The 27,090-nt window shown below is 39.1% G+C and overlaps 1 protein-coding gene across 1 annotated transcript in view; it reads right to left on the reverse strand.

Annotated features, from left to right (window-relative positions):
* Positions 1 to 9,313: 9,313 nt before the first annotated feature.
* The window catches only part of adamtsl3 (ADAMTS-like 3), a 503,662-nt gene continuing 485,885 nt past the window's right edge, over positions 9,314 to 27,090 (reverse strand). Inside the window, exons 24-27 of the mRNA XM_055154339.1 lie at positions 11,780 to 11,904; positions 11,082 to 11,219; positions 9,480 to 9,674; positions 9,314 to 9,339 (exon numbers count right to left, since the gene is read on the reverse strand). Coding sequence (XP_055010314.1) covers positions 9,314 to 9,339; positions 9,480 to 9,674; positions 11,082 to 11,219; positions 11,780 to 11,904 — 484 coding nt within the window. The remainder of the gene's footprint in view (positions 9,340 to 9,479; positions 9,675 to 11,081; positions 11,220 to 11,779; positions 11,905 to 27,090) is intronic.

The following is a 27,090-nucleotide window of genomic DNA, read 5'->3' on the forward strand; positions in this document are numbered from 1 at the left end:
TTGTCCTCTACATTTCCTCCACCATTCAGTCCCATCATTTGCTTGACCGATCTCCCTAATCTTGTTGGTGGTCTTGGTCAGGACTACCTTAGCTGGAAGATTTGACCTATAGTGCATGTTTTGGGTTGATGGGGGAACCCAGAGTCTGAGGAGTTGTTCACGGCTCGCGGCCTGGCTCCGGCTCCTCCTCGCCTGGTGCTCCCCGTTGATTTTGCAGCTTGTACCTTCCGTATTTGCATGTCCTGTGTGGTACTTGACACCTGATTGGTGGGGTGTGGTTCCGTCGCTGTTGGACTGGCGCCGACGTCCGTTGTGCTGTGTTTGGAGGATTGACGTTCCGTTCCTCCAATCCCTTTTCTACACATCTGTCGCCTGGACCAATAAAAGTGGTGTGCGCCTGTCCCTCCTGGCGACTGAACGGCAGTTTCTGTTTGCTACTCTCACTGACAGACGTTCACTAGTTGCCTCCCTTTGTTATTGTGAAGTGTAACCTACAGACACAGGGAGAAGATCCAAACTCGACCCAGAAAGGCCTGGTGAGTCTGGGATCGAACCTGAAATCTTTTTGCTGTGTGCTAGCCACTCATCTACTGTGCCGCACAGTTAAGTACATTTTTACAAAAGTGAAAAGGAAATTTGTGAAGTTCCAAATGCAGAATGTAAGTTAAAGGTTGTATAGAGGATTTTCCAAGGAACGAGAAATCCAGCGACTGTTTGTCCTTTTTCAAATGTTGCGCATGCGTGAAACCACCCCCCCTCCCCTACAGCTCCTACGTAGAAACGCCTCCTCCCTCCTCCTCCTTACGCCAGAAACAGGTTTGTTTACAGCCGGTGCTGCACATGACTTGTAAACAACTAACTACAGTGTTGGTTAGGCAAGACGGAGAAGTGAGGAGCGGGGGGAGCGGGTGCGCGGACATTTCGTTGCGCGGACGAGAAGTGAGGAGGAGGGAGAAGAGCGGAGCAGGAGCAGGGAGAGAGGAGAGAGGAGAGAGGAGAGAGGAGAGGAGAGAGGAGAGAGGAGAGGGGAGTGGTGCGCGGAGATTCCGTGCCCGGAGAAGTGAGGAGCAGGGGGAAGAGTGGATCGGGCAGCGGGGAGAGGAGCAGGAAAGGGGTGCAGAGAAGAGTGCGCGGAGATTCAGTGCGAATGAACTAGCCACAACACGCAGCAGCAAGTGGACTCTTTCTTTGCCTTGAAAATTACATTTTCAGACATAGGATATCGCTTTCTCCTGAAAAACGTTTGTCTAGCTCTTGGAAATAAAGTACGTTTTCATAATAAGCAGAAGTGACCTGTCCAGGAGTAATTTGTGGCGACCAGTACGTCAGTCTTTAGACCCTGCGTCTGCTTCAGTCGCGCCATCGCTGGAATGAATCTACAAGAATCACCTTAGTTTGGCTTCGCTGCTTTTCCCCTTGTCTTCTTCTTTCAGCAACCTCAAAAACGGACTTTCTTTTGCGGCGAACTGCTCCTGGATTCTTGTCGCCATTGCAAACAAACTTTGTGCGAACTGCGAGGAAGATATAGGTCAAAAAAAGCCGCTAAGAACTGTTGCGTTGGTGGAGTAAACAGCGTCTGTGCGTCTTGCGTCTGTGGACTGCGTGACAGGCGTACGTAAACCACGTACCGGCGGCGCGCAGGCAAGTCAGTTACGCTAGAAACGTAGGGAGTTTGATTGACAGCCTGTCAGCTCACAGATAACGAGGCAGTGTCGTTATCTATTGGCAAATGTTTAGCCCCACCACGTCCAGAGTTGATGAATTTTTATTCTCTTTTTTTTGGTCATCATAATTACAAGGCTACTGCATCTCTATAATGCTATCATTGACAACTTGAAACAAAAAAAAATCCTCCATACAACCTTTAATATTAACGTCTTTCTGAATTTTTTTACACAGAGGGACATCAGTCTGGTCACTGTGTCACAAGAGGACCCCGAAAAAGACAGAAAAAGAGAGAAAAGAGAAAGGAAAGTCAATATTCTCGTTCAGGCCAAGGGAGTTTGTTGCCTAAAGGATTCTTTACAAAAGGTTTCTCTTTGAGTTTTCAGTCTGTCTCCACCCTTAATCTTCTTTTTGCAAAACATGTGTCTTTCAGTTAATTAATACAAAGTTGAATAGGGATATTTTCAAGGACAAGGAGCAAAGCAAAAATAATGAAGGACATGGCGAGAGTAAGCAAGGAAACATGTATTCACTCAAAAGGCAAGCAGCAAGCAGCTCGTCTATTTTGTCATAGTTTTTGCACACTGTGGTTGATTATATAACATCTGTGTGTACCTTGTGAGTGGACGTAGATCCAGGCTGTGAGCGGATGTCTGCTGGAGCTCAGGAGCGTCTCACACTGGTACCGCCCCGAGAATTGGCCCTGGACTGTGCTGACCTCCAGGGCTCTCCCTCCGGCCAGAACCTGGTACTGAGGGACAGAGGGGCGGCTGGGATGGGCCCCCTCCGCCAGACTCTGGTTGTTGAAGTACCAGCGCACGGGCATGGTGTGGTGAGGTACTACTGGGCATCCTACATGGAAAAGAAAATCATCCTATCAGTAACTGCACATGTTTTTAATGGATATGTCATTGCTCTGCCTGAAATGTTCCACAGTAAGACTTTAAACAGCTCTAAATTATATTTATTCTATTACTTGCGGTTTTGTAGCTCAAAAATACCTAGAAAATCAGGCATTCTAATTGTGAATGAGGTTGCCTCTCCACAGATCTGGCCTGTAACTTGGTCTGGTTTGGTCTTCGTGGAGATTAGGGGTGTGCAAAAATACTGAAATATCGATATAGCATGTCGTTTAATGTGATGATACAGTATCGATATCATGGGCTGCTGTATCGATATTTTGGCAAGAGTATTTTTTGGTATATTTTACTAAATAATTTTGTTACAGTGCTGCAGTTTTTTGCTTGTTTAGTGGAAGAAACTCATTTATGCCACACATTTGACATTTTCACTGTTTTGATGATTAAAATGTGTTTTTCACATTAACTTTGCACAAGAAGTGATTTAACAAAGACTTTTAGTATCACAGCTGTGAATTTAGCTATTATTTTTTTATTGAACTGTATTGAATCAATTGAAATATATCAAAAGTGCACTGTATCGAGATATGTATCGTATCATGGCCTATGTATTGAGGTATGTATCATATTGACAACTTCTAAATGTACCCAGCCCTAATAGAGATAGAATGGTTTAATACCATACTGTGGTACTAAAAGTTACACAATGCATCTTATATTTAATATATATGTGTGTAAATCAATCAATCAATCACTTTATTTGTATAGCACTTTTCATACATTTGAAATGTAGCACAAAGTGCTTCACATGCAACAGAAAAATTACAATACAATAATTAAAAACAGCAGCCCCCCCACCCCATTGTTTCATCCATTTATACAACAATTTAAACATAAACATAAAAACATAAACATAAAGCAGCTCTTAGGGTCCAAATAAGACTGTGATGTCCTGTTTCCATCTAACTATAAACTATTTTATTGTCTGCAAACCAGGAAGGCTGCAGTTAGCATGCTGTTTGTTGTTAGTTGTTAGTGATGTAAAGCTGTTTAAAACTGAACCAGTTCTGCCTTTCACATTTTTAACACAGTAAAAATAAGATACAGAATCAGAGGTCAAATAGTTTTTTTCTGGTATTGTAAACCTGTTGCAAACTGCTGTTTCAGCCTTGGGCCAAAAATCAAATCGATTACTGGATTATGACATTAAACAGTGGGACCAATCAAATAGAGCTCTTGCGAATGATCTTAAATCAAACATGAGCAAATTAAACAAGACACATCTTCAGGTATGTTTCAGGAGAAGATTTAATTCTAGTATTACTAAATGTTAACCCCTTAACGCCGACGACGCCACAAATATGCAACAAACTGTTTGGATCAAGATATAAAGCTGAGACAGTGGATGCAGTCTCCAAATAGTGCATATACAGGACCTTCCTAGGAACTTTTGGCAAGCACTTGTTTATAGTTGTCGGAAATTTGCAACATACCCAAATTTCTTTTTATTTATCTATTTTTTTCTGTAGTCAAATTAATAATCTCAACTTAATTTACCATCTACTTAAAGGCAAATATACGTCTATATAAAGTCAGGTGTTAAGGGGTTTTATAAAAAGTTATCATAAGTTTTGAAACCTCTTACATTTTCAGTAGAATCGTGTGGATTTTTTCAGACCAGGAATTGCCAATCTCTACTGAACAAAATGTAAAAGGTTGGTGTTAACTTGAAAACCACAGCTTCACGACATCACAAGGTGGAACAGACCATTCTGACCTTTGGAGACGTAGCCAGACTAAAAATAAAACTACAGAAAAACTTTAACGAAACACAACTCCAGATATATTCTTGGAGACAAAAACATTATAACATTGCTAAAACCTCACATGAGTCAATTTGTATAATACAGGACCTTTAAAAAAAAGTAAAAAATCACGCATCAGGCTCAAAGAGAAACTATAATTGCACAGATGCAGATTGTGTGATTGTAGTAATAATGGGATTTGTTTGAGACTCTAATGTAAAAGTCTCATTACATTTTGAAGAACATAATTAGGATAATGAATGCACCATAAGATCTGTAATTAAAAATGAATGGGACAATGTAGGATAAATACCACTCAAGGCTCATTGCTTCCGCATTAGTAACAGATTGAAGACGCTACAAACAGGATTCCCAAGAAAATCCTTGTTATAATGAATATACAATTACAGTCCTCTTCGTTGTTCAAGTGTGAGGTTGAACGTGTTGCGTTCAAGTGACACTGAAATTATCAAAACTGCCCAAAGTTTAAAAGTGCATTGTGCATCTTTTCTGTTTGAGGGTCCGTCAAATAACTTTCTCCGCGGAGATGTTATCGCTTTGTCTGGAATGTTTCACAGTATGACATTAAATCTTTCTATCTTCATGGAGACCGAACCCAGACCAAGTTACAGGTATGATCCGTGTAAAGGCGACCCTGCTTAGAGTGAACAGTCAGAATACCTGTTTTTCTAGGTATTCTTGAGCTCTAACACCACCTGTAATTTAATAAATGTAAGGTAGAGCTGTTTAATGTCATACTGTGGAACATTCCAGACAGAGCAATGACATATTCAAAGAAAAAAAAAACAAACAGGTAATGATCTCTCAACCGAAAAGTGACATGGTGCACCTTTAAAATTGAAAAAAATGATCTTTTAACTGTCTCTGTGTAGATGTTTTGACCTGGCTTGTATTCAGTTTTTCTGTATTTACTGGGCCTATCCACATGAAACAAAAACTGGCATACAGTTTAAAGTCATCTTTATCAGCACAAATTAACTAAGTTTGGATTATATATTTCACAATAGTTTCAAAATCACAAAGGTGCCAGTTTAAGGTTGTCAGTTTAAACATATTCAAGTCATATTAATTTGGTAAATATGTGGACCCAATCTCAGACTTATTTTTATTATTTTTTTTAATATTTCTTCCAAAAACTAAGAATTCACCTTAGAACTTGTATAGACCCTCAATCAGAAACTATGACATAAAAAGCCAGATGACCAGACTATTTTGAATGTTGGAGTATTTTCCTATAACCTATTGTATACAGCTGAGATATATTTGTGCTATTTTTTTTTATTTACTTGTGCACATGCGTTTATGTTAGGGATGGGCATTCGATGAAATTTTCTTAATCGATCGTCGGAAGAATTAACGATTAACGATTATCGATAAATCATTAACGTGTTTATATTAAAATGATCATCATTATTATTACTATCTGCACTACTAATCTGCATACATAAATTCAACTTTACGACATATAAACCGTAACGACTCTAGAGCCACATCAGCCCGTTTGACATTATAATGTGTTTAACGCAGTTTTGCGCAACTCTCACAAAAACGAAACTTAAAACCACATCGCTAATTTGCATAAACTAAGTGAAGATAAAACTACAGCTCTTGTGTCGCTGATGCGGTCAACTTCTGTTGGATTAAAAGACATGACTCAGTGGAATACAGGTTAGTGTGACCAGATTTGCGTTTGTCAAAACCAGGACACCGTACGGGAGGTGGGAGATGGGGACTCGTCACCTGGCAAAACTTTTTCCCACTGGACACCGAAACATATGTGCTGCTTTGTAAACTGTGCACATGGACTCACACTTGTCCCGAACGCAACGGAAAGCGTGGAATTTCTTGTACAAGTCATCGTTAAATACACATTTGCGTTGCAGACTGACCGACTGTTTGTGTTTGCTCGCTCCTTCTGAGTGCAAAGAGACTACATGTACAGACCCTGTTTGGTCACGCTACGCACAGCAACCTACATTCGGTTTGTCGATTAAAATGAACGTAATCGATGAAATTCTTAATGATCAATTATCGATTAATCGATTAATCATGCCCATCCCTAGTTTATATAGTGTCAAATAATGATGCTGTATTTGACACTTAGTCTCTTGCTATGTTTGCTACTTATTTAGAATTCATTATTACCATTTATATTTTTATTCTGTGTTATTATATTATATTGTGATGCGTGAGCTACTGTGTCCAAAAAATGTCCCTTGTGGATCAGTAAAGTTTGTCTAAGTTTAAGCCAATGCAAGTAAATAATGTCAGTTTAAACAATTAAAGATACAGTATTTTTCGGACTATAAGTCGCAGTTTTTTTTCGTGGTTTTGGTGATCCTGAAACTTATATATAAATATTTTCAGACTGACAGCCGCTCTAGGCTTGTGTATCAGTTTTCTGAACATGTCTCCTGCAAAAAAAGCCGCTGTCCTGCTGCAAGTAGTGAACTATGCAGCAGAAATTGGTAATCGAGCAGCAGAAAGAAAGTCTGGAATGAGTAAGGAACTTGTTTGGGACTGGCGGAAAGCGGGAATGGAGAACACAGCTTCACGGCAAATGGGAGGATCTGCAGTGCAACTTTCCTGGAAGTTACTGGATGACGAAGCATGGACTTCAATGATAACTGAAGTTGCGCGGAGCTGCTCAGAAGTGACACGGAGAATGAAGAATGCAATTGATTCAATTGATTTAGTGACTTGGAGTGAGATGGAGAGTTTGGTAAACTTATGTTGTGTTCTGTTGTTTATGCTCTAGTTCTCTGAATAACTGCTAATATGTTACATTAATATATTAATACCTATTCAGACTGTTGTTTTTTATTCTATTGCTATTATTATAATTTGCCTCTCAAGATGAAATGGTTCCTGGTCTCTAATTTTATAAAATAAATTTCCCCCCAAAAGTGTGACTTATGCATGTTTTTTTCTTCTTCATTGTGCATTTTTTTTTAAATACAGTAAATAAGATTACTATGGCAAATGTATGGACCCAACAACTGACCAGTAATTATAAGTTGTTGTTTTTTTAATATTTATTCCAAAAAATGAGATTTGGCTCCTTCATTGAATCAGAAATTATAACATAAAAAAGGTAAAATAGACTTTTGTCCGGCTGACAAAATGAATTTCTCCTTTGCCATGGATCCTACCTGGACAACTAAAGGATTTTACACATAAAAAAGCCACACGATCAAAGTTAGTGCCATATGAACCCTCTTGCACTCTGAGCAGCTCAGGAACTGGCCTCCTGCTGCTGCCAAGAGTCAGGATTAAACACGGGGAGTCAGCGTTTCAGTTTTATGCAGATAAAACCTGGAACAGTCTTCCTGAAGATGTGAGACAGACTCTACTCTGAATGTGTTTAAATCCAGGCTCAAAAATGTAAAGTCACTCTCTTTTTTAAAATTTTTATAATGATTATGTATGTTTTGATTAGTTTGTATTGTGATTTTAATGTATTTCTTATTCTTTAAAGCATTTTGAATTACTTTGTGTACGAATTGTGCTCTACAAATAAACTTTGCTTTACCAGTCTCTTTTGAATGTGGGTGTGTGTTCAGTACGCATGTCCTTAAGTAAAATAAAATGATTGAACAAAAAGAAAGAAATAATAACATATCATTTCAGGCCATCACAAACAATTTACCTATCCTGAGGGCCTCTCCGGGGCGGATGTAAACACTGGTTCCTCGGCTGGACGCCATCAGCAGCCTCCTCCAGTTCAGCTCTTCAGACAGGGCGGAGCGGCTCTCACTCACACGCGACAGGGGGGCTAAGGACACAACGGATGAAACTGGATCAGACATTTTGCTGTTTTTAAATAAAAAATTATATTGTGTATGCTACATGTGTTTTTATCTTTAACATTTATTTGATATACAGTTAAGTTTTTATAAATTAATTTAACTTTGAATCCTAAATTGCAACAACTCCTGCCATAAAGTTTCATTGACAAAAGCGGAGGTGGAGACTTGTAAGTCATGACTTGGACTCGAGTCAGACTTGAGTCACTATTTTCAGGACTTGAGACTTGACTTGATAAAATAGGCTAAGTCTTGGGACTCGACTTGGATTTGAAGGTCAGTGACTTGAGAAGACTTGATGATTTTTCTAAAAAAATAAATGTTTTTATAAAATACCTGAATAGCTGAATTTTACAGGAACAAACTGGAACATGTCGCTCCCACTTCTTTGTTTGTTACTTTGGATGTAACTGAAGTACAGTGATCTGGTATCCTCAAATGTACTACAGTAATATACATTACAACACAGTAAAACCGAAGGAACTACACAGAACATAATCGTTCAATTTCAGTGAAGACTATTCGACAAAATAACTGTTATTAAGCACTTTTAAATCTGAATTCCTTCTTTTCTGACAGTAATGATTCACACTAAGATCTTGTCAAGACATTTAAAAAGGAAAAATTTGCATTTCTAGAACACTTATATAAATACTCATACAAGTATACCAAGACTTTAAGTACAATTTAATTTAAAATTCATATAAATTGCAAAAATCTAAGATTTTAAACTTTTTTGGTTTAAAGACTTGAAATGAGTTGAAGCTCAAAGCAGAAGACTTGGACTTGACTTGGACTTATGGACCAGTGACTTGAGACTCGACTTGGACTTGCCTGTATTTGACTTGGTACGTGACTCGGACTTGAGGTCAAAGACTTGAGACTTACGTAAGACTTGCAAAACAACGACTTGGTCCCACCTCTGGGCAGAAGTATTCAAACTCGTGCCATTTACTCCCAAATAACTTTCAAAAATTTAGACTTAGTTTCTACTCAAGACGATGAAAATTAACCATTTAAACTTTGTTTAAACTATGTAACTTTTTTGCTTTTCTCTACAATATAGCTTTATATTGCAAAAAAAACAAAGGTAAGGTATGGAAACAGGTAAGTTTAATGCCATACTGTGGAATATTCTGGGAACGCAATAACATCTTCATGAAAACAAGTAGGTGGCGGATCCTAAGAGAAAAGTTACATAGAGCATCTTTAAAGTGAGTCTGAGAGCGTTCTGAATCTACTGTATGTACGTTCCCTTTTTGCCCCTCACTTCTCACCATAGTAATACTTAATTTAGTTTAGTGAGTTAGTTTTACTCTTGCCTGGTTTCTGTGGGTCCACGTGCAGGACAGTGGAGGCGATGGATTTCCCGATGGAGTTGTTGGCGAGGCAGCAGTATGTGCCCAGATCTGACAGAGACACGTTTCTGATCCAGAGAGAACCAGAGGAGAGGGGCACCGCTCCGGGGGGCAGAGGGCGGCCTCTCCTCAACCAGGTCACTGTGGGCCGGGGGAAGCCTGGAAATCAAAAATGCAATGGAGTCAATATTTAACAAATCACGATATCAAGGTTTAACATTTGTGGGCAATAAGCATAGTCCAGACGGCTTCAACAGGGAGGTTGTGAAATCTTTGGTTGATCAGACTTTTTTAAAATATATTTCTTAATTTTTGAAGGATGAGGACGAACTGTTTTTTATCACATCATGATGGCTCCTTCATCAAATCTACCTCTGTTTATCTCTCTTCATCCCCTTGTCTCTTGCTCCCTGTCAAACTGCAAACACGTCAAGTCAGATTTTATTGTTTCTTCTAGGCTGTGAAAAGCTCCGTTACAGCTTTACTTTTATGCACAGTGCAACTTATGCTCCGCACGTACTACCATGCATTGGAAAGAGGTGAGGCAACTTCATTCCCCAGCTTCATTAACCAGGCTCCGCACTATGCAGCCCGCCTCCTCTCTGTCCACGGAGCAAACAGGAGAGGAGAGGAGTTGTGTTGTTCCTCTCGCTCCTCAAACGACCCGAAAAGTTCCATGGTCCATATCAAACTCTTGTCCCTGCGCGCTGTGACTCCTCTCTCATTTAATCAGATCATTAAAAAAGCCACACTTTGAGCCCATTTTCCTTGATGTCGTTGCCCCATTGCTCTGACCTCATCAGAGTCACCGCAAGCGCATGAAGTGTATCTTAAACTTCAGGCCTGAATTAGCTTTGATCAGACTCAGGCTTATTTCTGTCATGGAACGAGTTGAGGCTTAAACTGGAGATGGAGCTAGTTTCATCTCAGGATTTCAGGATAAGCCTGGACTTGTTAAGCGACTTCAATGGAAGATATGTTTATACAAGATACTAGGCCCAATTTAATATAAAACACTACTGTATGCCATTTTATATAGTAGGAGGTCTCTGCTCCAGCTCTCCATCATATAGGAAGTGAACATGGGGTGCTTCTGGATCCTTCTGACCGTGCTTCTAATTGACTTACACTGGAATATTGTCACCCCTTCTCTCTTGGTCTTAAAATGTTTGTATTAAAAGCTCCGCATGATCCTGGTGTTTTTTTATTTCGTCATTTAGTTTGTTAATAAACTCCTATTCTCTCCTGTAACTGCTAGCCCCATGAGCTTCATTTGACTGGAACCGAACGCTATAGGTAACATCACACTCCCTTAGACCACTTCTTTATACAGTCCACGGCAAAAAGTATGGAGATTCCTTTCAAAAACAGTGAATTTCCCACAGAGTTACACAGCAAGAAAGTGAACGCGACCTATTTTGAAAACTTAAATACTCTATTATTCTCTCTTCTATTATTATAAGGAGTACCCTCAGGCTTTGTGTGTAATATTATTGTAGTAATAATAACAATAAACACGTACCGTCGTTTGTAATTAGTATCCTATGATCTATGTAATGCACATACCAGAAGTGGGGCAGTCCAGGGTGAGGTTGGCCCCCTGCTGGACACTGACGGTAGCGCCCACAGTGGCTCTGATGCTCTGTCCCAGCACGACTCCGTGGTCTGTGGCGTTCCTCCAGGACACAGAGATGGCTGGAGGTACTGGGAGGGGGCAGAAGCACATTACAAAACTCGTAAAATATTATACTTTATTTTAAAATACTCAAGATTTGATTCAAAATACTCTTGAGAGCCTAAGTCAGCAGCTAAACAAATGCTGGGACTGTGGATGCTTTTACAAGGTGGGGAAATAATTCAAGGGTAATTTGATAACACAATAATTAGATTTGATTTTTTGTGATTTTTTTGTGTGTTCATGTGCACAAACGAAATCTGATCAAAAGCACCTGGTGACGTTTTTGAGAATTTGCAGATTTTTTTTTTGTATTTGGACAAAGTACATTTAATTTTTTACAGCTCTTTGAATATTTGTCTTCTTTTTAGCATAATTTCTCTTGTCAACTATCAGAAATAAAACATATTACTCAAATAAGATGTGAATATTTACATGGAATTTAAAGAATCTTAAATAATACTCCAGAAATCAGAATCTTGGTGTAAACACTGCTATTGTAACAAGAGAATTTCATGACATTCATCTTGATCATATGGGGAAATATTTAATAAAGTAAATAAATCAGTGTATAAATTGTGTTCCTCACCTGCCACCCTGAGTGTAGAGGTCTCTGAGTCTGACCCGTGGATGTTGCTGCAGATGCATTTGTATTGCCCCTGGTCTGAGGTTCTCAGCTGGACGATGTGGAGGCCGTCACTGTCCCACCAAACTCTGGACATACACAAATATAACAGAAACAATTAAAAAACCTACCAGCTCTCACATTTTCTTTTGGAACATCAATAGATTTCGTTCATGTTTTTCAGACCAAGAGTTTGTTTTCATACCTGACAGTTTCACTCGTGGGCTTCTTCAGAGTCATGTGATGTTGCTGTGACGTGTTCGCTCAGCTGATTTAAACAGGTTTAGGCGCTGTCTTAATACCGGTGGAGGCAGGACGACAGCGCCATCTGCGGTCCGACTTCCTCAGGACAGTATCCCAGGTGTGTGAGAGTAAAAAAAGCCCCCTCGTCCTGGTTTATCGTCCCATGGGCACGTTTTCGTATTTCGATTGCCTCTTTAATCCAATGACAGAGTTTGTTTTCTTCTGGCCCAATGATGTTTGCTCCGTCCATGTCCATAATGTGGTTCTCTCTTTTTCAGTGCTCAGAAATGGCTGACTTGAGTTGTTCCTGTTCTGCTTTGTGTTCACCTTCGCTGTTTCTTTCTCGCATTCTGTTCTATGTTCCTTTTTTCGTGTGCTGAACGCCCTCCCTGTTTCCCCAATGTACGTTTTATTGCAGGACATGGACATGCGGGGTATTTCATATATGACATTACATTTATTCTCCGGTTCTATTTTGTCCGGGATGATAAACCGGGACGAGGGGGCTTTTTTACTCTGACACACCTGGGATGCTGTCCTGAGGAAGTCGGACTGCAGATGGCGCTGTCGTCCTGCCTCCACCGTTAGGAAGACAGCGCCAAAACCTGTTTAAATCAGCTGACCGGACATGTCACAGCAACATCACATGACTCTGAGGAAGAGCGCTAGTGAGCAGTCGAAACTGTCAGGTATGAAAACAAACTCTTGGTCTGAAAAAAGAACCTAATAACATAAATTATCGGAAGACCAAATGAACCTCATTGGACTATTGTTTTTTTCTGTCATGTCATGATCTTATGTAACATATAATACTCCCTACAACTGTACAATGACTCACCTTTATATAACGGGTAACCCTATGTCCTGTCAATCATCATATCATTGTTGCACTGTTTTCCTATGAACTCTTGTATATAACTGTGATTTTATATTTTATTACTTTACATTTATATAATTATGCTTTAATTGACATCTGTATCTTGCTACCTTTTTTTGCTACTTATTTAAAATGTATTATTACATTTATATTTTTACTCTTTGTTATTATATTATATTGTGATGTGTGAGCTACTGTGTCCAAATAATTTCCCTTGTGGATCAATAAAGTTTGTCTAAATCTATCTCAGCTTTTATGCCTCTAAGGGAGAATTAAACGATTGATATTTTACAGTGACTCGGTGCTGGGGGCGTTCTACGTGTATCTCTAATGGTGGAACGTTTAGGAGTTACCATGGTGACACAACGCACACATTAGGAAACACTGTCAAAAATGTTTTTAAGATTGTCTGAAAACTCAAGAAAAAAAAACAAAAAAATGGATTTGAACAGCACATTTTCAGAAGCCTGTGATCAATACGAGTGTTCACGGTCCGGTTTAGGAGTTTGGTTTTCAAGAAAATGTTGAGTGTGAGTAACTAAAAATGCGAGCTAGTGACTGTAATTTTATGTGTGAGAGTCTTTTTTAACCACAAAAATCAGCTCGCATGTTGTATTTCCAGCTAGGACAGCTCCTTATGTGCAGTTTGTTTTAAAATAAAGCTCAGATTAAAGTCTAATAAAGCCTCAGACAGAGCAGAGCCTACAGATAGCATCAAACCCCCAGGAAATGTTGATGACACCACCTGAAAAGTATCAATCAGCATCCGAGAACATTCAGAAGAGAACCTATAAAACATACATCAGAAAATACTTAGAATAATCAGATCAGTGGTCTCCAACCTTTTTCCTCTGGTGAGCTCCTTTACAAAACAAGAAATTGAGAAAGTATTTATTTTATCATGATTTATTTTACGATATATTGTGATGGAAAATCACGTAGTGGAAAGATTTCTCTCAATCTGTCTTTTTGTAAATGAATGTGGTTTCTATCTTAGACCAGATCAGTCATTAACATTTGTAAAGACTCGGCAGACACAACTGTTCCCACCCTCAGGAAACCCCTGTCCTAAAATCTAAGGAAGCACAGGTAGTTTTAGCACAAATCTGTGAAACAAAAGTCACTCTGCTTTGATATGTATGTAACTTGTATTTCTGTATAAATACTTAGAGCTCAGATGCTCTGGGGAAGATATCGTATTTTTCAGACAATAAGTCACATTTTTTTTCACGGTTTGGGTGTTTCCTGCGACTTATACTCTGTTGTGACTTTTATATTAAAATTTTCACACTGACAGCCTCGAGAAGGCTGCTCTAGGCTTGTGTGTCAGTACCTGCTACTTTTATTATTCCTGCACCACTGTCACTTCACTCTACTGCGCATGTCTCCTGCAGAAAGAGCCTCTGTCCTGTCTGTATCATCAGTCGATCGCACCATTACTTCTGTACCACTGATAATTTAAAAATTAAACAAACATAAAGACAACCGAAACCATCCTGTCGGGATTCAGAAAGGCCGGAATAAGTCTCACTGGCACTGATGCTGAGTCTGACGACAGCTACACAGGAGAGGAAGCGGCGCTCGGTTTACCTCCGGATGTCGGAGTTGTTCAGAAGTGACACAGAGGATGAAGAATTCAATAGATTTAGTGACTTGCAGTGAGATGGAGAGTTTGGTAAACTTGTTCTGTTCTGTTTTTTTTATGTTATAGTTTATCTGAAGAACTGTTCATATGTGACGTTAACAGTCTGTTGTTCTCTGTTCTATTGTTTTTACTATAACTTGACTTTCAACATGAAATATCAGTTCCTGGTCTCTGATTTTATAAAAATTTCCCCCTAAAAATGTTGTTTTTTTCTTCTTCATTACACATTTTTTGGCTGGTGTGACTTATACTCTGACTGGAGCAACTTATAGTAAAAAAAATACAGTACTCGTAAGAGGGAGAGAAGGGGTGACTGGAGAGAGGATATTCGGGAGAGACTACAGGTCTCTGGCCAGGGCAGAGTCCTGTCCATATCTGCTCTAACAAGAATAAGCCTTTGTTTGTATTCCAAAAACTCACTGGGCTTCGCAAATGAATTAATTATTTATCATCAAGAGATACATAATTTTTTCCACAACAATATTCTATACTATAATTTAAAAAAGTATAAATGTACAAGAATAAATATTAGGTATTCCAGTCTTTAAAAAATAATTGTACTGAAAAAAAAAAATAAAATCAGAGCCTAACACCATCTGCAGTCACTCAGAGATGAACGTGACTAATTTCTGTCATGCAACAAATGTTTTATACGTAGTAGTCAGCAGCAGCAGCAGCAGTATTTCAAGTTAAATAAAAGGTCAGGCCAGCAGAGTTTCATAGTTATTCTGTACAGTACATCGAGACTGGAGCGAATGAGACACTGCGTTTCCGAACTGCAAAGTGTAATGGCTCTATCTGCGTCTGGCTCACAGTGAGATGTCTTCCTCTCACTTTGACTTTTCTAAAGCTTTTTTTCTTTTTCTCAAGTGGAGGATTCACAGAGCAGAGTGGCATTTACACAGTTAGCAAAAAAATAAAAAAACAGCACCTCAGAGATAACAGGACTTCCACCGCGTTTGATCCACATGAGCCAGACGGAAATGTCCAATGTTTTTTTTTTAACCTGCATTTTCATTTGGAATAAACGTAAATAACATGTCTTGGTATAGACTGGTGGAAGTGTATCAATGTAAACTGAATAGCATGACTGAACCTACAGCACTATTTATAGAGTCAATCAACTTGTTAAGATAAAAAGTCCACCATGTTGCCACCACATATAAAAGTTCACTGGATTTATCTCTTTAAAGTATGTTTCACAAACTTTTTTTCTGGGGACCCATATTTTAAAAGTTCCAAACATTCGCAACCCAAGACATTATTCGTAAATCACAAAGTAAAGATGGATTTGACATTATTCATCGTGTCTCTCTGACTCAAGTTTTAAACAATGAAAAAAAAACAGCAATAAAAAACAGCAAAGGATCCATAAGTTGCCGATTTGGACTTTTTTTCTTTTCAACATTCAATTGAACCAGCAACATTGGAAAAAAATAGTCAATAAAATCATTAAAAAAAAATTGAATTTATAAAAAACATGTCTTAACATAGTTTATCATTTCTAATGATGGTGGGCCTGTCTGCGTTTTTGGAGCTTGTTCCAGTCCGGGGTGCAGGAGGAGAGAGCAACACGCAGATCAGATGTAGCATTCAGTCTGTTTCTGTGCTTTGTTTTCATTTTTGTGAGCACAGAAAATTCCAATTCACACATATATACATAGCAGTGAAAGGAATAAGCATAGAAATACTGGCTCTACTGGGGACAGGATATTCACTCGCTCTCTCATGTCTCAGAACTGTGTACTGCATGTAGGTCTGCAATATACATACATCTTCTCACAACTCCCGCTCCTCACTCCTTCTCCATGCACAGACTCTCCGTGCAGCCTCCCCACTCCTAACTTCTCCTCGCACCCTCCCTGCTCCTCACTTCTTCTCCGTGCATGGAATCTCCACACACCCTACACGCTCCTCACTTCTTCCCTGCACACCCTCCATGCTCCTCACTTCTCCACACACCCTACACGCTCCTCACTTCTTCTCCTCGCACCCTCCTCGCTCCTCACTTCTTCTCCGTGCATGGAATCTCCACACACCCTCCTCGCTCCTCACTTCTTCTCCTCGCACCCTCCTCGCTCCTCACTTCTTCTCCTCGCACCCTCCACGCTCCTCACTTCTTCCCTGCACACCCTCCCTGCTCCTCACTTCTCCACACACCCTCCTCACTCCTCACTTCTTCTCCGTGCATGGAATCTCCACACACCCTACACGCTCCTCACTTCTTCCCTGCACACCCTCCCTGCTCCTCACTTCTCCACACACCCTCCTCACTCCTCACTTCTTCTCCGTGCATGGAATCTCCACACACCCTACACGCTCCTCACTTCTTCTCCTCGCACCCTACACGCTCCTCACTTCTTCTCCGTGCATGGAATCTCCACACACCCTACACGCTCCTCACTTCTTCTCCTCGCACCCTACACGCTCCTCACTTCTTCTCCGTGCATGGAATCTCCACACACCCTACACGCTCCTCACTTCTTCTCCACACACCCTCCCCACTCCTCACTTCTTTTCCATGCACCCTCCCCGCTCCTCACTTCTTCTCTGCCCAGTCTCTCCGCTCCTCACCTCTTCTCTGTACACGGAATCTCCGCACACCCCTGCTCCTCACTTTTCCGGCAGGACCGCCTTGCCTAACCAATGTTCTGTGGGAAACACTGATTACTGTTTGAGTAATACTGATTGTTCAGAGAGACACGATCAGTCAACAATAAAATATCCTCATTAATGTCCAATAATGGTCGCAAATTTATTTTGTGATTTACGAAAAATGTCTATTGACTTGGGTCGTGAAGATTTGTGACTTTTAAAATCTGGGGTTCCAGAAAGAAAGTTTGGGAAATACTGATTTTAAGGTCCAAACATTTGTGAAGCCATAGTTGACGCTTTGCACACCTTGTTCCACCTTTTAAAATGCCTCAAAAATGAAAGAATCCACGAACAGCGATCCAAGTGCAATTTAAAAACTCTTTACTGCGGATTCACTTTATAGGACATACAGATACAAACAAAAAGGGGAACTTTAACGTGTAGGTGACAGGAGGTCAAAAAACTGTTTGGCTCCACTCCACCCTCTCCCGGTCCCATCTTAAATAGGGAGCCGTAGACCACAAAATAATACAAAAATTAACAAATAATCAACAAATAATCAAGTTAACCATAAAGAACCACCAAAATACCAAAAATCATGCATTTTAAGTAAACATTAAATCAAACAAAATAAGAATAATTATCTCAGTAATGAAAAAACTACAAACTGGGTTTAGGCTCCTACACTGATCTAAAAGGTCTATATTACTCTGTTATAATGTTGTTTCATCAATAAAAATACAGCTGGAATTTTGTTTTGTTTCATTCACACCATTCGGAGTTTTGGAGATTTGACAGACTGTTAATAAATAGTTACTCAGACACGTGTGAATGAAACAAAACACAATTCTCGGCATGTTTTTTCATGAGGTAACAACATTATAACAAGACTTAAACCTCACAAAAGTCCATTTCGCGAAATATAGGACCTTTAAGGCTCGAGGCAAAGACAAATAGAGCATCTTATCGCAACTGTAGATGGTTTGATTACCAGTCATATCAAACGTACAGATCTTAATTTGCCGTGCCACTCTCTGTGCTCTGAAAAACTGTCAAACACTCCTAAAAGTCTGAGAATATTTCCCCAGAGAGCTGGAGTGAGTGGCAGCACCGCAGGCGCCCGCTCCTGATAGCTTCCACATGCACTTTCACATTTACATTTGAAACAGCGGCTCCGTGACTGACACCTGTCGAGGCCACATCTGCATTTTCAAACCACTTTAAGGAAGGTTTAAGGAAATATGTTAAAAAGAGTGTTTAACTTGTCAGTGGCCTTCCTCTTAAAATGAATATATACATTCTCCAAAAGTGTTTAGTGTATTTTTAGGGGTAGTCAATGTTTACTGCTTTTTAATGGGACAGGAACTCAATAGGGCAGTGGAGAGGCTCTGGAGAGGCTGGGATTCCTATTACAGCTAAAGAGGTGATTTTTAGAGAAGAGGAAAAAAAAAAAGTATTGTGATTTTTCTGAAAAGTATTGTGATTTGATTTGCGATTTATGTTTTGATCATGGGATTCTGTTCAAAGTTTTAAAGCTGCACTGTGTCATCGCTGCATCATTTGCTTGTCTCGGACCATCTAAGAGAAAAGTTACACAGTGCACCTTTAAATGTGTCCAGAACAACTGAGATAGTATTATAGTACTTGCAGCCTCTGAGATAGAACTACTTGGTTATGGAAAAAAAAATATTATCATGATTATTTTGGTCGATATTGAAATCACGATTATTCAGATGATTATTTTTTTAGTTACACGATGCATTTATTCTGCATTTCTCTCTCTCAAAAAAACCCAAAAAACTAAAAAAAAACACTTTGTTATTGATAATTTACGCAAAAGTTTCAAATATAGGCTACAAATATGTACCTTGGAGCAGTTTTGCGATGTATAAAACATAAAATGAATAAAATATACTTTGAACATGAAATAAGGCATAGAAAAACATAAATGTATCCAAAATAAACTATATATCCAGATGTTCTACAATCTCTACACTTAAAAAATAAAATAAATACTTATTTATATTTTTAAAAAATGGCGGCGGTGGCCCTCCAACAGAAAAGTTACGTAGTGCTTCTTTAATGCCATCCCAAAATAAACTTTGTTAAGCTTCTAAATCGTTTCAAATCCATTTTTTGAGATTAGACATTGTTTGGCACACAAATCGAAATTGCAATCAAAATTCAATTAATTGCTCAGCCTTACTTGGAGATTTACTTATTACCCATTAAACTTGCGATTTATATTGTGATTAATCTTGCAAACCTAGAAGGGAGATAATGAATTCACAATATTTTTTTTAATCTGTCATTTCAGTTCTTATTAATTAGAATAAAGGTAACGTATAATGTTAAAACCTACAATTTGATAAACATTAGCATATTTAAAGGCATACTGTGTAACTTTTCTGGCATCTTATTGTTTTGTTTTGCATTGTGAGATTAAATGTATCTATCTCCATGGAAACAGCCAGGCCAAGTTCTGTAACAGGTTAGATCTGTGTAGAAGCAGCGAGTCACAGTAAAAAGCACGAACATGATGACTTGAATAAAAGAAAGATAGAGAAATTTAATTTTACGCAAAGCAATAATATCTCCATGGAGACAAGCGGGCAGCACTAATTCAGCTAGGAGTAAACAAAGCAACTAAACAATGAATTAAACATCATAATAATAATTTAAATTGTTTGACAAACACAAACTCATGGACAAATATTTTAAGTGGAACCAGCACTAAATCAACTTTATTAAATTAACATTTATTAACATTATCCACTGTTCTGAGCCATTTTAGAACAAACTATACAACTTTGTGGTCAGAAATGTAAAAAAAAGGGTGTGTCCTAGCTTTTACTTCAGTTAGACCAATCAGATATTTTCTCCGATGTCCAGACTAGGGATGGGCATGATTAATCGATTAATCGATAATTGATCATTAAGAATTTCATCGATTACGTTAATTTTAATCGACAAACCGAATGTAGGTTGCTGTGTGTAGTGTGACCAAACAGGGGTCTGTACATGTGTCTCTGCATCAGAAGGAGCGAGACACAAACAGTCGGTCAGTCTGCAACGTACCGAAGCACAAATGTGTATTTAACGATGACTTTGTACAAGAAATTCCACACTTTCCATTGCGTTCGGGACAAGTGTGAGTCCATGTGCACAGTGTACAAAGCAAGAACATATGTTTCGGTGTCCAGTGGGAAAAAGTTTTACCAGGTGAGAGTCGCGCAATGTCAATGACGAGTCCCCACCTCCCTCCCACAGTGTCCTGGTTTTGACAAACGTAAATCTGGTCACACCAACCTGTATTCACCTGAGTCATGTCTTTTAATCCAACAGAAACTGACCGCATCAGCGACACAAGAGCTGTAGTTTTATCTTCGCTGAGTTTATGCAAATTAGTGATGCGGTTTTAAGTTTTGTTTCTGTGAGAGTTGCGCAAAACTGAATTAAACACATTATAATCTAAAACGGATTGATGTGGCTCTAGAGTCGTTACGGTTTATATGTCGTAAAGTTGAATTTATTTATGCAGATTAGTAGTGCAGATAGTAATAATGATGATGATCATTTTAATATAAAAACGTTAATGATTAATCGATAATCGATCGTTAATTCTTCCGACGATCGATTAAGACAATTTCATCGAATGCCCATCCCTAGTCCAGACCCTGTTCTTCGTCTCCCCTCACTCTTTTTTTTTTAACCCTTCCAGACTGACGGTATTGTATATGATACCTGGGAATATGTTTCATTTAACCGTGCATAACTTTCCAACATAAAAGATGGAAATGTACTTTTTTTCCTCTTGAAAAACTGAGAGTTGAGACTTTTCAAACATATTTCCAGCATTATCCTACGTCACACACACGCTGCATGGTGATGACGTCGGGAAAACAAGTGTCCAATATTAACTCTGTTTTCCGCCAAACACATGCGCTCCATCCATTTTGATCGGCCCAAACTTTGCCAAAGAGTGAAATGAGTCAAGATGGTCGACTGTTCTGAGCGTTTGTGTTCGTAATGATAGAAAAAGCCGCTTTAAGTGCAGTTATTTCTCAAATAAAAGGCAAATTACGTATCTTGGTCTACGTAATTGCGCATCCCTTGCTGTTTTTATTTGAAAGGTTTATTTCACTCAAAATGTCCAAATACAAATGTGATAAACACCTTGGAAATGCAGGAAGTGATGTGGCTCTGTGCCCTGGACCTGACACGAGCTCTTTCCATGACTGGCACCAGGAAAGTCATGAGGCGATTGCACTTTTTATTTTTATTTTAAGGCAACAAGGATATTTTTAGTTTACTTACAGACTTGATATTTTGCACTTTTGTAGCTAAGACCCTAAATTTAATATTTTTTGTGTCCAAAAAGTTGTTTATACATGTTCTCTGTGTGTTTTGTATGAAAGAGTGTGAATTTATTATATTTTTTTTCTTTTTTCATTTGTATTTTTGGTCCTATAGCTTTTATTACAGTCATATGACACAACTACAGCAAACAGGTTGTGAAATAACAGGTTTCACTGAATAAAATGATGTATAACACCTCATTAGGGGTTAAAAGGGGGAGTTTTAATGGCAAAGTTAAGAAAAAGATCCAGGCGAGGACAAATGGCCTGGAAGGGTGAATCCTCCAGGTACTGCCCAGTTTAGTAGCTCTATGAAAAATGTGGGTTTGGTAAAGTTTTGGGCAGGTGTTTAGTCTCACTTTAACTTAAGTAAGATGGGTAGTGTGTCTTGCTCAATGGCACGATGGTACACTGCAAAAACGCCTGGCCAATTTAAGATATAAACACTTAAATCTATCAGAAAATGACTTAAAAGTAGTGAAATAATCCATCCATGTAGCAAGATAATCAAGTTATCTTCAAATAATCTACCTCTAGACTAGAATTAATCCGTCTCAGAACTGATAATAAACCTGAAAACCAGATGAATAACCTGATATAAGTTTTAAAATCTTGGCCACATCAGAGAAATTTGCAGCGTAGGCACAATGCTTTGCCGTTAGAGAAGATTGAATCACCAACATTTGTCGAACAAGTGGACAAAGCGACTGTATACCGACTTCCACAAACTTCATTGGCAAAATCTACATCAATACCTCTTGAAAAACTGCACGCCACAAGCAGAACGACTCTATATATTACAGCTGAGTTTAAACAAAATAAAAGAAATATAGCGAAGCAAATTATAGTTAAAGGAGCACTTTGTAACTGAGATGGAAATTTATATTGTGGAAAAGATTTATCTCAGTCTGTCTTTGTGTGAACGAATGTGATTTCTAAGTGAGACCAGAGCATCATTAACATGTGTAAAGGCTCAGCAAACACCCTCCACAAGAAAATATTGATTATGTTCATGATTAGTTTATCTTTTAGAAACTCATTTGGTTTGGTAGTTAAAGACGGTGTTAGAAAGACCCAGGGGTGTAATGATATTGTAATGAGTCTGACAATACGATATTGTCACAGTACGAACCTCACAGTACGATATTTATTGCGATATCGTGGGAAAGCTCACGATATGGTGGGGAGGCTCACGATTAGGGATGTAACGATATCAAAATCTTTCTGTACGATGTTTTCACGAAATACATCTCATGGTTCGATATTTATTTCGATATTTTGTTGCAACTTTTTCCTCTTAAAATGCCTTGACAAGACTTAATCCAAAGAACTTAAATCCGTGAATCATTCGTTCATTCGTTTTTCAATATAAAACCAAAAATAAGAAAACGAAAAAACAACTGTTTTCTTCATTATTTGTCTCCAAAACCAAAATGAAAAAACAGATAACGATTCGTTTTTTCAGTTTCGATTTTGTGTTTAAATGAAGAATGGAAAAAACGAATAACGGCCGTTTTCCGTTTACGTGACTTCCGTGACTGCAATGCCAGACTTTTGCACCGCATACGGACTGAACCAGGACTGATCCAGGTCCGGGACCACACACCGGGAGCGGGACCAGGGCGGACTCCGAGCTTTGACTCCGAGCCTCAGCTTCGAGCTCCGGCCCTGCTGTGGGCTTTGAGTCTCCGGTCTTGTGGCCTGGTCTCGGTCTCAGTCCCTGTCTGGTCCTCGGTCTGGTCCCGGCCTGGTTCCGGCCTGGTCTCGGTCTCAGTCCCGGTCTGGTCCCGGGCTTTTGAACCAAAAGCTCTTAGTTCGGTTCATTTTCACTGGTGCGAAAGCATCAACTGGACTCGGACCAGCACCAAATCAAACGGACTGAGACATCAAGAAAGATGTGGTTCGCTTGAATCAAATACCAAATTTTGGTGCAGTTCCTCTGATGTGAACACGAACTAGGGTCCAAACCAGAGACATCAGGTCCAAACGAACTATTCCAACCAGCGGGAGCAGCTCCGGTTCAGGCCGGGCTCAGATGAGCTGGAGCGGGGAGTGATGTTTGGAGCCTCGGCCTGAGAAGCGCTTTTCCCCGGGAAGAGCCAAATGCGCGGAGGACGAATGGTCAAAACAATATAACCAACCAAACTGGACTCACGCTTCTGTCCAGATGCTGCACCACCCCGGAACCAGCCGCGGTTCTTGAGCACGGAGGACTGGAGCAGCCCGTCCGGACCTGTAGTCCACAGCGCATTCTTGCTTTCCCCGCGCAGAACCAGCTCGCAGACGATGATATGGAACCACTCAGACAGCTGGTCCCGGTCTCAATCCAGCTCTGGTCCCGGTCTGGTCTTGGACCCGGATCAGTCCTGGTTCAGTCCGTATGCAGTGTAAAAGTCCGGCATCGCAGTCACGGAAGTCATGTAAACGGAAAACGGCCGTTATCCGTTTTTTCCATTCTTCATTTAAACACAAAATCGAAAACTGAAAAAACGAATCTTTATTCGTTTATTTCATTTTGGTTTTGGAGACAAATAATGAAGAAAACTGTTGTTATTTCATTTTCTTATTTTTGGTTTTATATTGAAAAATGAATGAACAAATGATACACGGATTAACTAAGACTTAAAAGTGCCTAGAACTGTTATTTCTTCTTGTCGTCTGCATTGAAATGGTCTATGTAGTTCCCTGTCCCTGTTCCCTATGTAGTTGTAGTTATTTCGGTGATTGGTACATCCTTACCCATCAATGTCAACACTTCTGTTCCCTTTTTCTCGCTAATCTTATGAATATAGATGCAAATCAGATCAAGCACATCTGGGCACACCTCAGTAGGAGTCATCACCTTCTCACTTTGAAATGTATGTGCATATAAACCTGGCGTTTTGCATCATTCGTGGTCTGACGTTGGAGGAACATGCTGCTGGTTAAAAGAAGCTGTTGGTCTCTATCTATATCTGCTGGAACAAAAGTTATAAACCTTTGTCTGTGTTCCAAAAACTCATCAGGCTTCGCAAATAGATTCATTATTTATCATCAAGACATATATAATTTTTTCCACAACATAACTTTTCTCGTGGGAGTTCTGGCACCTGCTTATAACTTGGAGATATACCGTAATTTTCGTAAGTTTAAGCCGCTGCTTTTTTCTCACACTCAGAACCCTGCAGCTTATACAACGATGCAGCTAATATATGGACGGATTATTTGTTTGGCACATAATCCAGTCTATGGTTTGGCAACACAGCACATGCGCTCGCAGCCTGAGTGCAGAAAATGCTGCTGCCTGTGCGGTTTTCACATAGGTCTAGGGTTTAAATGAAGATGCAGCGATGTTGTCAGCACTAAAACAGTTTATGAGCATGTGATATGATAAATTATGATGCTAGATTAACATTAGGGTCCAGTCAAGCGGTAACGGAGGGAAACAGGCAGATTTTTTACATTCAAATAGCTCTTATTCAGAAACTAGAGGCACTACTGAAATAACTAAGGTATCAGAATGTAGGAAAGAGTTACACTCCAACAGGGTAAAGTTAAACCTGTGATATTCTTTCAAGTTGTTGACAAAAAATAAAAAAACTCATGTCGGTAACGGAGGGAATGAAATATGCAGCACTTTTTGGGCAATAAATACAAACAGTGATAACTCTTGGTTCTCACTTACATATCCTTAACAAACTGGTTTGAATATTTGCTTCATATAGTTTTCTACCATATGGTACAAGATTAGGTTGAAAAACCTCTTACTTTTTGAGTAATGAGATTTTTTATTAAGAAAGGTCATGATAACGGAGGGAAAAGTAACGGAGGGAAAATTGTACAAACAAGTAGAAGGTGCATGATTTTGCATCATTTGTCATCTTTTTTCTTCCGAATACTTTAATATTACTTCAAAATGAAAGGAAACTATTTCTATAAAATATGTCAGTCCTTCCAAGCAAATTTTTATCATTTTTAATACTTTAAAAAAAAAATTTTTTATCCTGTACCTTCATCAACAGTTCAAAGATGGAATAACACAAGATATGATGAAATACATCCATTTATTTACATGATTTTCAGGTCTTTAAAATTTGGGAATGCAGATGATGCAGCTTTTAAGTTAACGGTGATTGTTGTGACTGTGAAAGAAGAAAATCAAGCTGCTGCATGTGAGTCGCAGTGTGACGAACTGACTCAATGCAAAAAGACGACAAAAGCTTTTAGAGGCGATGAAAGCAGATACATATATGTACGTATATGTAGGTGTATGTGTATAGGGATGTATCTATGTATGTAGATGGATACATATGCGTATGTGTATGTGTATATATGTGTGTCGATGTACAATATGTATTGTTTGGTTGGGGGGTGGGAAGGGCAAAGACAACTTATTACTTTATTACTTTGCTTTAATAACAATAATAATAATATTAATAATAAAAAGAAAATAAATAAATAAAAAGAATATAAAGAAAATTAAAAAAAAAAAAAAGCTGATTTTCCAAACTTGAAAATGTTCTTGAAGACGTGGACACCTGCAGCTTATATTCAGGTGCGGCCTACATATGTAAAAAACAAACAAATCTTTTAAAATTTAGTTGATGCTCCTTATATTCTAGGTTAGGTTGCTTTATTCGTACCCGTAGGTAAATTTGCTTTGCAGATTTAAGAGACAGGTTCCACATTTCACATTTCATTCATCCACAAAACACACATAAAAACACGATAAAATGTTACAATAAAGTGTTACAGTGCTCCAGTGCAGAATGGTTTGTTCCATAAACAACCAATTAAAATCATCCAACACACTTGTCTAAAATCACAATAAATAAATCTTCAATATGTTAAAAACACACAATCTTAAATAAATAGATTACAATTTATTCATAAGTCTGATAGCAGCCGGAATGAAGCTCCTCTTAAAACGATTCGTTCTAGATCTTGGGACTAAAAACCTCTGACCAGAGGGAAGCAGCTGAAACTCTGAGTTTAGTGGATGTTGCACGTCTCCCAAAATACTCTGGGACATCCTCTGTAAGTGTCTCGAGTGTCTCTGGTGCGCTCAACAGTCTGGAAATTACAGTACAAGTTTTACCTGGTATGTTCTACTGTGGCTTTGCAGTTTTATATCTTTTATTTATTCAGTAAGTTGCTTTAGTGCACAAATGATCTATCAAAACATGCATTCTTACATCTCACCGCAGATCTGACCTGTGACTTTTCCAGGTGGAGTTTCCTGCTTGTTGTCATGGTGATAAATACGGTGGAACATTCTAAGCAATGCATCTCTTTGTCCAATGCAGAGCCACCAGAATAAGTTACACGGCGGCACCTTAAACATATTTATTTTTCTTACAATGCGCAGTCTCTCCTCCTCTACCTAATGCATAAGTCATTCCGTCTGTCTACACCCTAATGAGAGAAAATTCAGTTTCAGCTCCAGAACTCCGTGCCCCAGATTCAGATCATTTTATGCGAGTTCCCAAAAAGTTGCAGCCTGTTCACTTTTCCGTCTCCGTGAGGCGAAGTGTATTTTGTGTTTTGCTGCGTCATTGCTGAGTCTGCCGTGAGGAAG

Source organism: Boleophthalmus pectinirostris, unplaced genomic scaffold (assembly GCF_026225935.1).
Source record: "Boleophthalmus pectinirostris isolate CB_2022bp ecotype Guang Dong unplaced genomic scaffold, ASM2622593v1 HiC_scaffold_19, whole genome shotgun sequence".
Classification (NCBI taxonomy): Eukaryota; Metazoa; Chordata; class Actinopteri; order Gobiiformes; family Gobiidae; genus Boleophthalmus; species Boleophthalmus pectinirostris.